Source organism: Ahaetulla prasina, chromosome 2 (genome assembly GCF_028640845.1).
Source record: "Ahaetulla prasina isolate Xishuangbanna chromosome 2, ASM2864084v1, whole genome shotgun sequence".
Taxonomy (NCBI): Eukaryota; Metazoa; Chordata; class Lepidosauria; order Squamata; family Colubridae; genus Ahaetulla; species Ahaetulla prasina.
Window position 1 is genome coordinate 116,116,871 of NC_080540.1, and position 14,603 is coordinate 116,131,473.

The window sequence follows — 14,603 nt, forward strand, 5'->3', positions numbered from 1 at the left end:
GAATTAAATTGTCACACTGGGTTTGGAAATGGAAAGAGATGCAGTTTCATAATGAAACTCTAGCACATTCATTTGTAACTTATCTTCCAGTTATATTAGTTTGTAACTTCAGAATTCCCAGTTAGCTTTGGTGACACTTCTTTGGGAATTCCAGAAATAATAGTTAAACACATCTAAAGAATACAAGCTTTGTTTAGACTCTCTTTAGACAGAGCTGGATAGGCTACTCACGGGAACAGAGAATAAATTAATTTTAAAAATCTATAATTTTTTGCTGGGTATTGAGTTAGAAGATGAACAAGTAAAGGAAACAATGATAGCATGGGCCAAAAATTCCAGATACTCAATAGATCTAGATAAATGGCAACAGTTATGGGAGAGGAACTACAAATTAACAATGTCCACTGAATATAAAGAAAGTCAGTATAAAATGTTTTATAGATGGCATATGCCTTCTGAAAAACTGACAAAAATGTTTAAAGATAAATCAGTTAAATGTTGGAAATGTTACCAGGGTCTTATTATCATATGTGGTGGACATGCCCAGAAGCTAAAAATTATTGGAATAAAATAAAGATATGGTTAGAAGAAATGATCCAACAACACATTGATTTGTTCTTATTGGGAATCCTTCCAGAGAAAATCAGTAAAGAAAATATTTATTTGATTATACACATAATAACAACAGCAAGAATTGTTTTTGCACAAAACTGGAAAACAGAGAAAATACCCCTGGAAGGAGAAGTTAACAAAAAAATCTTAGACTGTGCAGAAATGAATAGATTAACTTTGATGATCAAAGAAAGAGAGGATTCAGAATATTTTAAGATATGGGATCAGTTTTACCATTGGTTAGAAAAAAGATATAGATAAGCAAAAAAAGGTTGCAAGAACTGGGTATGTCTAGTTTAATGAAAAGAAGGACTAGGGGAGACATGAGAGCAGTGTTCCAATATCTCAGGGGTTGCCACAAAGAAGAGGGAGCCACAAAGAAGAGGGAGTCGGGCTGTTCTCCAAAGCACCTGAGGGGTAGAACAAGAAGCAATGGGTGGAAACTGATCAAGGAAAGAAGCAACTTCTTTCCTCCTTAGAACTAAGGAGAAATTTCCTGACAGTTAGAACAATTAATAAGTGGAACGACTTGCCTGCAGAAGTTGTGAATGCTCCAACACTGGAAATTTTTAAGAAAATGTTGGATAGCCATCTGACTGAGATGGTGTAGGGTTTCCTGCCTGGGCAGGGGGTTGGACTAGAAGGCCTTCAAGGTCCCTTCCAACTCTGTTGTTATATTATATTATATTAACATATAAGAATTGATAGTTATGTAAGAAAATGTTATATTTAGAATATTGTACTTGTGAAAAAATATAAATAGATTAAATTGAAATGAAGAAAGAAGAAACAACAAAAAGATGGAGCCATGAAGAAAACACCGAGATGTTACACGGAAGGATGACTGATGTATTAAATGTTTGTTTGTTTATAAAATAATTTTTTTATAAAAAAAATAAAGAAAGAAAGAATAAAAGCTTTGGAAAAGCTGCCATTGAATAGTCTAACATTAAATCAGAGACACATTATATTTCCCATTCTTGGTTTTTATTATTTTGACTTTTGCCTGCAGTCCTGATTTATATTGGATCAATAAAACTTGAATATATAAATTGTGTCAATTTATATATGTTCTTCATTTCAGGCTGTCATGGCCAGTGATTTTTCAGTATCTCAGTTTAAACACCTCAAGAAGTTACTTCTAGTCCATGGACACTGGTGCTATTCTCGCTTGGGAAAGATGGTGCTATACTTTTTCTATAAAAATGTGGTAAGTGTTTTAATTTTTTATTTCATTCTGCATGACATCCATTATTGCTTGTAACAATTGGGACAAGTATTGTTTATAGGTTATTTGACTGTAGCCCTGTGTCAACAGTTTAAAGTAAAGGTAAAGGTTCCCCTTGCACATATGTGCTAGTCGTTGCTGACTCTAGGGGGCTCATCTCCGTTTCAAAGCCGAAGAGCCAGCGCTGTCCGAAGACGTCTCCGTGGTTATGTGGCCGGCATGACTCAACGCCAAAGGTGCATGGAACGCTGTTACCTTCCCACCAAAGGTGGTCCCTATTTTTTCTACTTGCATTTTTATGTGCTTTTGAAACTGCTAGGTTGGCAGAAGCTGGGATTAGTAACGGAAGCTCACCCCGTTACACGGCAGCACTAGGGATTCGAGCCGCCGAACTGCCAACCTTTCGATCAACAAGCTCAGCTGTCTTAGCCCCTGAGCCACCTTGTCCCTGTGTCAATAGTTTACAAGTTCCAAAAAAATATAAGGAAACATTCCATAAAGTTCCATAAACATTCCATAAAAATATTTTTGGTAAATGGGTTGATTCATAAGTGTATTTATTTTCACTTAGCTTCTATAAAATAGGTTTCATTACCTAATTTCCTATTTTTAAAAATGTTATCCAGACAATCCTTAACAGAATTGTGGCTCTACTGCTGTACATAAAATGGCTGATTGTAATCATGCCAAGTAGAAGTTGGTCTTGACTTGGACTCTACAGGCTGACCTAATTTGATGGGAAACCTATGCTACCAATAGATGACCATACTAGTCAACTTCAGCTACATTGTAGAAAATTCAATTGGGCTTCTATATTCTCTGGGTAGACATTTCAATCATGCAATTAAAATGCATCTCGTGGGACCTGGAGCCACTACTGTGCTTTCCCAAAAATAAGACGTCCCCTGATAATAAGCCCAATCGGGCTTTTGAGCGCATGCACTAAAATAAACCCTCCCCCCAAAATAAGCCCTCAGTGAAAATATTTAAACACATGCGCAGCCAGTCCCTGCCATTTCCTCTGGTTAAGGTTAGGGAGACAGAGCTGGAAATCAGGTAAGACAACAAGAGGAGCCCATTCTTGCTCCACTCACTCCAAAATAAAACCTCCCTGAAAATAAGGGCAAGTGCTTATTTCAGGGTTCAAAAAATATAAGACAGGATCTTATTTTCAGGAAAACATGGTAGCATCTCCAAAGGGGGCAGGGCATAAAAAAATACAACATGGTAGCATAATCACACAAAATGCTGCCACATCATGGCAACATAATAAAAGCAAGAGTTCCTTTATATGTCTATTACAATGTATTCTATATGCAAAATTATAGATGAGAGAGAGAGAGAGATTAGATATAGGTAGATATAGATTAGATATAGATATAGATTATATATAGATATAAATGAAATATAGATATAGATGATATAGATATATGGATGATATGGATATAAATATAGATACAGATAGATTAGATATAGATGTAGATGTAGATGAAATATAGATATAGATTTAGATATAGATGGAATATAAATATAGATATACATATAGATGCTTTAGATATAGATGAAATGGAGATGGAGATGGAGGGGGGGAATAATCTTCCATTGCATTGCTACAAGTACCATTTTGACTCTTTTGACTCCCACTGTGGGCATTGGTGTCCAAAACTACAATATTATAAGGACTTAGGGAAAATCAAATCTCTTTTGGGATGCCTATGTTGAATCACCTTAATAAATATCATAAATTGTTCCTCTATTATTTCATTTCCCAATATCCCATCCCACTGTCAAAAACCATAGAGATTTTCTAAAATGGTATTTAATTTTTCTTTGTCACTAATAACCCTTTTTTAGGAGTGGGGGGTTTAAATATTAGGTCTAATGCTGGAAAACGTATGATTCCCATTACTAAAGAATGATGGATTCCCTTACATACATTGCTATAAATAAAAGAGGTAAGGGTTTTCCCTGTCCAGTCATATCCAACTCTAGAGGGCCAGTGCTCATATCCGTTTCCTAGCCAAGGGAGCCAGCATTGTCTGAAGGGTCTTCATTTGGTCGTTTGGCAAGCGTGACTTATACACCAAGACACACAGAACGCTGTGTCCTTCCCACCAAAGTGGTACCTATTTATCCACTTGCATATACAGTATGTAGACATTTAACTCCCATTATTTGATTGAACTTTTTCTACTTTTCCTATTTCTGGTGAATTTCATTATATCAAATGTTGTTTAGGTTTTGTTTTTCTGACATTACCATCAAGGTCCATAACATTGTTTGCTATAAAAGCAGCTAGAAAATAGTAGAATACGAGGGAATTTTCTGCCAATTATTTAATTTTACTATTTCACTTTTTCGTAAAAAAATAAATAAATAGAAGTGACATTTTATGAATATGTTACCTTTACAGCATACAAAGTTGATATTTGATTCTGAGTGACAATCACATAGCTGCAAGAAATACAAAAGCTATTTATATTCATGAAAGCAAGCTCTGACTGTGAATTTCAAGTAGATGACTACAATCCATTTACATACACCCAAGGCTAACTATATATTTCATTCAAATGTTTGTCACTAAGACCTAATAATGGACTGAGTTTAGACTTATTTGTGCTTAAAGTAGTTTTACTAAAAACAAGTAGATATATTTTAGTCATAATTAAGTTCTGATTATTTCAGTGGGTCTGTTGCTACTCTTAGCAATAGCAATTAAACTTATATACTGCTCTGTAATGCTTTACTGCACTCTCTGAGTGATTTTACAAATGTCAGGATATTGCCCCCAAATATCTGGGTTCTCATTTTACCAACCTCGGAAGGATGGAAGGCTGAGTCAACCTTGAGCCAGTAAGAATCGAACTGCCGGCACTGTGTAGAGTTGGCCTGCAATATTCTATTCTAAACGTTGCACCACCATGCCTCCTTAGCTTAAATTTGATAAATTTATTTTTAGATGAAAAGCAGCCTTAAAAGAAATATTTTAAAAGTAGGGAAGTAGCCAAGAAAACAATTATCAATCCTTTTGTCCGTCTGCTGCTTTCCTAATCATATCACATTATGGGTTCCAAAAACTAACTCAGGTACATTTAAAAACTTGAGAAAGGAAACACAACAAAAAGTAAATTAGCATGGGTAAATAGCAGGTAGAGAAAAATATAAATGTGCTTCTCTCCTTATCCCAATAGTTAAACTTTCTCACTCCCAACGCTTTAAAAAAGAAACAGAGTTCAGTTGTACATGTAACTTTATACAATCTCTCAACTTAATCAAAAAATTAATTAAAATCAAATAGCATATTGAGTTTATTTGGACCAGTGGTGGGTTGCTACTGGTTCGCCCCAGTTCGGGTAATGGTGGTGGGAGGCTCCACCCACCCACCCAGACTTCATCAAAAACACTTTGCGCATGCTCAAAAACGCACTACTGATTTGGACTAATGCTGCAGTCCTTAATCAGAGTCTAAGGGTTTATCATATTCTGCAGGGGCTAGGTATTATGACTGACCAAACACCCTTGGATAGCAAAGGCTAGATGATGTTTCTACAGATATTTAAAATATTTATTTTTTTCATATGTTCTCACCAGACCTATGTCAACCTTCTCTTCTGGTACCAGTTCTTCTGTGCTTTCTCTGGGGCTTCTATGATAGACTACTGGCAAATGATATTTTTCAACTTGTTTTTTACATCTATACCACCATTAATTTCTGGAATTCTGGATAAAGACATTTCTGCAGAAACCCTATTGAACATTCCTGCGCTTTATAAAAGTGGACAAAATTCAGAGGTAACACTTTTTCAAGAATGTCCAATAATATAACAGGTTTCACAGTATAGCAAGATAAATATCCTTTCTAAAGTAGATGTTGGTTGGGTTCAACCACTGCATTAAGCCATGATTTGTGGAATATAGTCAATTTTCAGCTCAGCAATTTCCTCCTTAAACAACTGTATTCCATTGGTTAAAAAGCACCTTTTAAAAACATTTTCCCGTGAATGGATGAAAAAAAATATGTTAAAGAAAATAATTTTTATAGAGGAGCGTTCAGTGCTTTCTTGTACCATTTTTCATCGATTCGAGCTATTATGCGAAGTCCGATCTTGCACTAAGAAAAGAAATGCAACTCATTACACTATTAAATACATTGATTCTCATTGGATCAAAAATTTCCAAAGCATAAAATAGCCACAGATACAGGTTGATACAATAAGTACAATAAAATGTGTTAACAAGTTAAGGTGCTGGTTCAACAATTGTTAGGGTAGTTATGACTAAAATAGGGAAATCCAGGAGAGACGTGGGCAAATCTGTGTCTTTTAACTGATAGCAAAAAAAACCTCCAAATTAAGAACCCACATATGTTCACAGAGAATATTATCCCACACTAAAAAAGCCACAATTCTTTACGAAGAATGCCAGCAAGCTACAGCATGGTCATGAGGACATTCTTCCCTGGCTCTAAAAACCAAGTAAAGATCTGTGGAAAATGATTGTTCATATGACTTGGGTTTGTGCTTGTCAATCAAAATGAAATCTGGAACGTAGTTTGGTAACTAAACGGCAGACAATGCAGACCCTATAATACTAACATTAATTGAAAAGGACCCTAGTAACCCAGTTCCTCATTCTAATCTAAGTGTGGTTTATGAATCACCCTCAAGAGCAGAAACATGTTACAAAAGTCCAGTCTCCAGATAAAATACATTACAATATTTCAGTGCTGGGACAGCTATGGCTAATCTCTACCTTGAAAAAGTTACACCTATCATGGTAACCAAAACTGTAATGTGTTATGATGTTTAAAGTGTGAGAGTAGGCCCAAACTAGATCCAGAGAGACCCAACTTGAAGTCATCCATTCTTACCTTATAGGTCCATCCTGTATTACAAGGTGGCTGATCTGGAGATAAAAGGCAGGGAGATCTCCATGGAAGCCCCTTGAGCTCTGTGGAAAAGGTATACAACAATTTAACCAAAAACAATTACATTGGAGATATATATTCTTGCCCACAGAGGCTTGTTTGGACTTCTTATGATAGAGACAAGTCCATGAATAACCCAAGCTTCATACCTTCTTCTTCTATGTACCCCCTCCAGTGCTGTTTGGATAAAGACATAAGAATAAATAGGATTATCAGTAACAATTTAAATAAAACTTTTTCAAGTTTTCAGGCTTACCACACGTCTCCACAGATTTTGGTTTTGAAGGCAATGACAGAGAATGAAACTGATGCAAATCCTATCATTTACCACTGATTGGTGGCTTCCCCAGTGGCCACTGAGTTATAAGTGATATATCAAGAAAATGTACGTGTTTTGAAAATTCTCTATTCCTTCTGTGTTCTGTTTGCTACAGATTTACAAACCTCTAACGTTTTGCCTTGCTATCTTGGATGCCTTCTACCAGAGTCTTATTTGCTTCTTCATCCCTTATCTAGTAAGTGTTCAAATCTCAAACTATTCAACTTCCTGTAAACCAGCCTTTCCTAGCCTGTTGCTATTAAGCTCATATTTGAAGCATATCAGACTTGAGAAGGCTGGTTCATAAAACTCAACATTTATGTTTCGTATTTTGATAGGTCAATATTTTTTTACCTAATTTTTCAGGTATACCAGGATTCTGATACTGATATTTTCGCTTTTGGAACAGTAGTTAACACTGGTGCCCTTCTTACTATTCTTTTTCATCAAGCTTTAGAAATTCAGAACTGGGTATGTATATAGCTTCAATAACTATCCCAGTTTGCATGCTTGTTGCTTGCTTGCTTGCTTGCTTGCTTGCGGATGGATGGATGGATGGATGGATGGATGGATGGATGGATGGATGGAAACTGACCTGGCTGTTAAGGTGACAGTCATGAGCTTTTTGATATTACATTTGAGTGTCTGCGTATGAGTCCCTTCCACCTTGGATTTCAAAGGATTTATTGAATAATGAAAAAGTACTGAAATGCCAACATTTGTAGATGGTGTAATACACAGATTCAGAAACAGTATAACTGTGAGTTATCTTGGAGTCCTAGTGGACAATCGCTTAAATATGAGCTAATACTGTGCAATATCCACCAAAAAATACCAATGCAATCCTAGGCTGCATTAATAGAGGGATAAAATCAAGATCACATGAAGTTCTACTGTCGCTTTATAAAGCCTTAGTAAGAGACCATACTCAAGATACCACATCTAGTTCTGGTCACCACAATATAATAAAGATATTGGGATCCTGGAAATATTGCAGAGAAGAGCAACAAAGATGATTAGATGGCTAAAAGCTAAAACATACAAAGAACAGCTAAAGGAATTGGGTATGTCTCGTCTAATGAATAGAAGTACTAAGGGAGATGTGATAGCAGTGTTCTAATATTTGAAGGGGTCTAACAAAGATGAGAGGGTCAAACTACTTTACAAAACACCAAAAGGCAAGACAAGAAACAATAGATGGAAATGAATCAAGAAGAGAAGCAACTAGAACTAAGGATAAATTTCCTAAAGATAGGAGCAATCAGCCAATGGAACAGCTTGCTTTCAGAAGTTTGGGTACTCCATCACTGGAGGCTTGCAAAAGAGATTGGACAACCATTTGTCTGAAATGGTATAGGGTGTCCTGCACAAGCAGGGGTTGATTCCTTCCAACTCTATTATTCTATGTTCTATGTTCCAAATTAAATAATTCTAGGCAATCACAATTTAATTTATACCTTGAATTAATTGTTCATGCTTTTGACCAGACTTATATACCTTCACACCTTTTCAATATTTCTCTGCGTAAAAGTATCATTTCCCTCATTTCTATCAGAAATATTTATATATTTCAGTAAAAATTTACATACCAATTACAAATAGTATTGCTCATTGCAGTTAGACAAGACTGCAGATAATATTTTTGCTGAAAATGGAAGAGAGTTAAAGTTCTAGTCCCAGCTTGGGCACAAAGCCTGCTGAGTGATCTTGGGCCTGTCACTCTCAGCTTTAGCAAAGCCATTTCTGAAAATTCTTTCCAAGTAAACTGCAGAGACTAACCAGGTAACACTGACTCAAAGGTACAGACCTACAAAAATGCAATAAATGGACACCATATCTTGGAAACCGATATTCACACAAAGCCAACTAAAAAGCATGACTTCTTATATGCAGCAGAAAAGATACTGCTCTTTCCCACCAGGCCAGCACTTGTCTTGGAAAGACCTGACAAAAAGCATCAGAGTTAATTCCAAAATTTGACATTCTTCAATGCAGATTCATCATTGCTGCAATTTTTATATTCAGATGCCTTTTGTTTGCATAGAAATTACACTGCCTCGGAATGAGATTGTTACTATGGCATTTGCTCTTTATATTCTCCTGATGTTCTGCATCACATTCCTGCATCACCATCACATTCCTAGACAGGAATCACAGCTAAAAGGTTTATTTCTCTAACTGCTTTTCTTTTCTTCTGTTCACAGACCCTGTTCCATGGGATTGCAATAATTGGGAGCATTTTGCTGTACTTCATTTTCTCATCCATCTACAATGCAACCTGTGTCCTTTGTAACCATCCCACAAATCCCTACTGGATTATGGAGATGGAATTTTCAGAGCCAAGCTTTTATTTCACAATCATTATTACACCAGTCGTAGCACTTCTCCCAAGGTTTGACCAATGTTTTCTTTTCTTACTTGTTCTTGTATGAGGTACCACTCAAAAACTAGATTACCAGTCCGAGGATTACAAAATTTGATTAAATGTTGTCCCAGGAAACAGAAAGCTTTATCTCTGCAGTATGGTGCTATTTAAGCAAGGTCTTAATCGGATGTTGCAGATAAGGCAACCGGTACCATGTAAAGTCTGATTTCCAGAGAAAGGCCCCAGCAGATGGACCCTTACTAGTCTGGTTTTTTTTCCCCATTCTCCACAAAAACCTGCCAGCCAAGAGCCAGTTCCTTGGTATAGCTGTCATTTTATGGAAAGGAAGCTTAAAAACCCTTGACAGCCCACATCCTTTAATGCAGTACAACTTTCTCTGTACAGTTTGGGAAAATTGAGTTGACATGCCTTGCTAGGACATAAAAGCTTTGTTGTGTTGTGTGATGCCTTTCTTTTTCTCTCTCTCTTTTGAGAGGCGACCCTTGAGTACTTCAAAGAAAAAAATATGTTTCCATGTTATAGCTCGTGTCACAGCTCAGACTTCTCCAGCTGTCATATGATCCTTAGAAATAGCACAAAGATCAACTATCTGCTTCTCCCTCTTAACACTGAAGGTCTAAGGGTTATGAAAAGAATTCCCTCTGGAAGCCATATTCTTCATGCGTCCCACTTTAATCTCTTACTACAAAACACACATTGATTTGAGGGCAGAACATTTTAGCTTGTTTCCATAGCATTGCATTCCTATGAATTTTCTGTAAAAGGAGAAAGTTTTTTGCTTATTGTAAAACTAATATTCAGAGTGAGGTGCCACAGAGAGTAGCTGCAATAACAGAAGGAAGCTTGAACGAATGCATCCAAATGTATTTATAAATGTTGCTTTTTAGCAACATTAACACAAGCAAGCCTGGATAAATTTCAGAGTTATTCACCTTTTTCTTCTTCTTTCCTGATATAACTGTAAGAAGAGCAGAAGTTTCCTCTTCTTTTCATAACAGATCACTGATATCCAAATTCAGAAGAAAGTATGGATAATACTATGTGTCGTGTTTGAAATAAGACCACTTCAAAATGTTTATGAAGCTGCCCTGTTTCAAAAAAACAGAGTAGGCCTCATGTACATATGACTCTTGGAGACATTTGGGGCAATTGACAATTTCTCATCTTGCTATTGCTGCTGATTTACTGCTATTCTGTCACTGCACTTGCGGCAACATTTCCCATGAGTCCCTGCATTTGTCACCTTCCAGCTGTTCCCACTAATGTTGTATAGAATGTAGGCTGCCATTACTGCTTCTTCTGCAGCTTCTTCATGCCAAAACCAGGAGGAACCTTCTGCACTTCTTTGGGATCAGTTGCATGTGGTTTGCTATCTTGCAGGGAGAAATGGGGATTTAAAAAATCCTCAGAAGTCACAGATCTCTCGAGTTGAGCCATAAAAAGAAGTGAGGATGGGCTGATCAAGCGCAGAAAGGACAAAAGAGTGATGGAGGACTTGGTAGAAGCTGTGACAGTTTAACATACCCTTCCCTGCACTCTCAACCACACTAAGATTGCTGGAAAGGGAAAACCGTGATATCTGTTTATTTCAGGCAGCTATAGAGAAATAAACTTAACATGGGCTATGATCCACAGATTGGCATTACTAAACCATTTTTTTCCTGAAACACAGCAGCTGGCCCTAACACAGTTGAATGGCAGTTTATAGCTGTCCATAACCACCAAACAAAACCCTAGCCCAAGAACAGGCAAGCTGAAATACTCTATACCAGTGATGGAGAACCTTTTCAGCACCGCGTGCCAAAAAGGTCACACGGAGGGGCCGCACTCCAGAAAAGAAGAACTTCCAGGTTCTAGTCTGTATGTGTGCTGATGATCAGCTGGCCGGTATGCATGAGCAGGCTGGTTTTTGGCACTGCTGTGCATGCGAGGGGATCGTGATGTGGAAAAGCTGATCTTCCGCGTTCTGGCGCACATGCACAGCCAACAATTAGCTGCCTGGCACATATGCGCATACCAGTTTTCAGCATTGCTGCATGCACGGAGGACAGCTGATCATCATGCTTGCATGCGCGCTAGAACCCAGAACAGAAACAGTCAAGGCCGTGCGTGCCAGGCGACATGGCTTCATGTGCCACTTTGGCCACACATGTCATAGGTTCACCATCACGGCTCTATACAGTCTGGATTGTATTTCCAAAATAATTATCTTTGTATGTCTGAACTGATGTCAGTTATGCCTTATTTGTTCAGATAGTACCAAATTACTATGCATCTTTAGCCATGGCACCACCTTGGCAGGTGGAAACTACCTTTTTGACCCATCTTTTGTGACACTAACTTTTATAAAATTATGAGTTTCCTTGTTCTAGCTTTTGTTCCCTTTTTGTACCTTTGTGTGTACTTTGCAAAATGTGCCTTTGGAATCCATACTGTATGTGTACTATTTTGGAACTGTTCTCTGTAGTAAATGGAATCTTTATATGAATGACTAACTAAAAACATAATTCACATTATGCCATCTACCACCTACAAAATGAGTGAGAGTGATAGTTTATTATTGGAAAAATAACTGTGTTTTTCTTTGCTTTCCCTAGATATCTTATATTGGCTTTGCAAGGGACATTCAAGATATCTTGCATCCTGAAAGCACAACAACTAGAGAAGTTGCCAAAAGAACAACAGGACTGGGAAATACAGAAATGGAAGCTGATAAAAGAAGGCCCAGCAATCCACAGTAATGATCCTAGTCAACTCAGTGGAAATATTTGTGATCATGCAACACTTGGGCTTCCTGAGACCAGTGTTCTTCAGGGCCTCGGGCCTCTGCAGAAAGAAATGCTTGAAGAAAAGACTTTGAATGAGGAAGCCAAGGACAATGCCAAAAGATGCATCCAGGAAGAGACTGGACAACTTACAGCTGTGGAACCATTTACTGGCCAAATCCCCCAGAACAGTGAAAGTTCTGCTGAGCGAAGCCATCGGAGGTCCGTGAGTGCAGTGACTTTGTGAAGAAGGCACAGCTTTCAAAGGGGAAAAGTAAAAACTCTCCATGAATAAAGGCAATGGAAGGAAAAATAGAATTCCTTTTTTGTTACATAGCAGCAATGTCCCGATGGAAGACTAAAATAAAACTTCATCACTATACCGAGAAACTGTGTTTTGACTGTACAGTGCAAGACATCTTGGATGCATATGGCTATATATTTCTTGTGGGGGGGAAAGGGTTCAAATAGCTTGGAGGACAATTGCACAAGATTTCCTTTGTGGGGACTTGAAAATAGACAATATTTGTGGGGAAGGGCTGTTTCTTTTTACCAATGAAATTTCAGAATCATGCTACATTTCTGCCTTACTGATGAATACGAGTTAAAACTTCAACATCTTAGAGTAAAGTGGTCATGTTTAAAGATATAAAGAAATAAGCCATTAATCTGGATATTTTAAGTGGGAATCCAAACTGTTTTGAGGGAAGGGTTTGTAAAGAAATCTGAAATATACTGTATGTACATGTGTAATATATGTTGCATATATGTGTATGTGAAAGACTGCACATGCCAAGTTGTTCTTCATTGGTCAAACAGTTGTTTAGTTCTTTTAGGTAACTAGCAACCTTATTCCATATTTGGAAGTAATGCTTGTTGATTTCTGAGGAATTCTCATCCAAGATATATATTTTAAGAGCTTTACCTCTTCTTTGAATGGGATGCTGAGGAAGGTAGATGGACTGTCGATCAGGGGTCTAGGAAGCAAAGAGAATTCCTAGGAAGAGAGTTGTGAAGGAAGGAACCAAGGAAAGGTAAATCTTATGAAGAGAGACTGAAGGAAGGAACCAAGCCGGTTCAGCCTTGAGAAGACTGAAAGGGACATAATAGCACTGTTTGAACAGCTAAAAGAAAGTTACACCAAGCAGGGACGGGTTTCAAAACCTGTCGCTACCGGTTTGCTCATGGGCGTGCATGCACTTATGTGCGTGCGCACCGCTTCTGCGCGGAGCCTCCCCCACTGCCACTACCAGTTTGCCCCGATCCAGGGCGAACCTGTAGCAACCCATCATTGCACCAAAGGAAGTCCAGACCTGTTCTCTATCACCTGGAATTATGAATTTAATCTGTGAGAAGGCAATTTTGGTTGAATGTTACAAGAAAAAGAATTCCTAACAGTAAGAGCTTTTCAATGTGGGGAGGGGAAGAAGAGATACATCCTTACTCTAAACGTGTCAAAGCAGGACATGCTTTCATTCCCCACACTGAATAAAGGTTAGGTTACATATTCCAAACAACCCTATTGTCTGGATTCATAAGAATGACAGCTGACTTCTCAGACTGGGAATACTCATACTGTCATCTCAAGCAGGATCAGTACCAGAGGCATGACTTCTGTCACATAAAGAAAAAACATGTGCCCCAGCCTCTTCTTCTCCTTCTTAAGAAAAAGCCTGTTTTTTAAAATAATAATAATAGGAAAATGGAGAAAGCTGCTGCAAGAGTTCTGATAAAAGGTTGGAATTCCCAGGCTAGAGAAAGTCCAGATAAAAACAGAGCACTTTACTTTGGGATTCTGAATACCCCTAAGCAAAAAAGAAAACATTTAAGCAAAAACTGTATTGATTGTTAATTTATTCTGTCTGTGTCTGTCTAAGTCGAATATTATTTATATATCTGCCCAAGTTCACAAATTCAGCAAGTTGTGTTAAGATCAAATTTTTCCCTTGCTGAAAAATTCTCTGAGCTTGGTAAAAACTCAGAGCCTGGTGAGTTTATAATATAGTAATACATTGCTGTAATTCCCTTTTAAAGTTATTGCTGTCCAATAATTTGAGAATTTGTGACTTTACCTCTTTCAAAATGTTAACATTTAAAAAGAAATTACAGTTATTATCATTTTTTTAAAATAAACTTTGCTTTTTGTTTATCTCTGGTATGTCTCCCAAGAAAGGGCTGAAACATCTTTCATATACCTCAGCATTATGTAACCAGCAGGCAACACTTCAGCAGTTATTTACCTTTTTATTTGCCAGAAAAGCTACAAAATATGGGAACCCTTTTTTTTTTCTCACACAAAAAGTTGAAAGGAGCATGCCAGGGGAGGTGCCACCTTGAAAGATGCATGGTGGCAATGGGAACTACCA

The 14,603-nt window shown here is 37.5% G+C and overlaps 1 protein-coding gene across 5 annotated transcripts in view; it reads left to right on the forward strand.

Annotated features, from left to right (window-relative positions):
• The window catches only part of ATP10B (ATPase phospholipid transporting 10B (putative)), a 70,528-nt gene extending 56,142 nt beyond the window's left edge, over positions 1 to 14,386 (forward strand). For 4 of the 5 annotated variants that reach the window (XM_058168605.1, XM_058168604.1, XM_058168607.1 and 1 more), the window contains 6 exons: positions 1,697 to 1,822; positions 5,432 to 5,632; positions 7,202 to 7,282; positions 7,453 to 7,557; positions 9,291 to 9,478; positions 12,070 to 14,386. In XM_058168605.1, the coding sequence (XP_058024588.1) occupies positions 1,697 to 1,822; positions 5,432 to 5,632; positions 7,202 to 7,282; positions 7,453 to 7,557; positions 9,291 to 9,478; positions 12,070 to 12,484 (1,116 nt within the window). In that variant the 3' untranslated portion in view covers positions 12,485 to 14,386. The remainder of the gene's footprint in view (positions 1 to 1,696; positions 1,823 to 5,431; positions 5,633 to 7,201; positions 7,283 to 7,452; positions 7,558 to 9,290; positions 9,479 to 12,069) is intronic. The other variant, XM_058168608.1, reaches the window with a different exon arrangement.
• Positions 14,387 to 14,603: the final 217 nt, after the last annotated feature.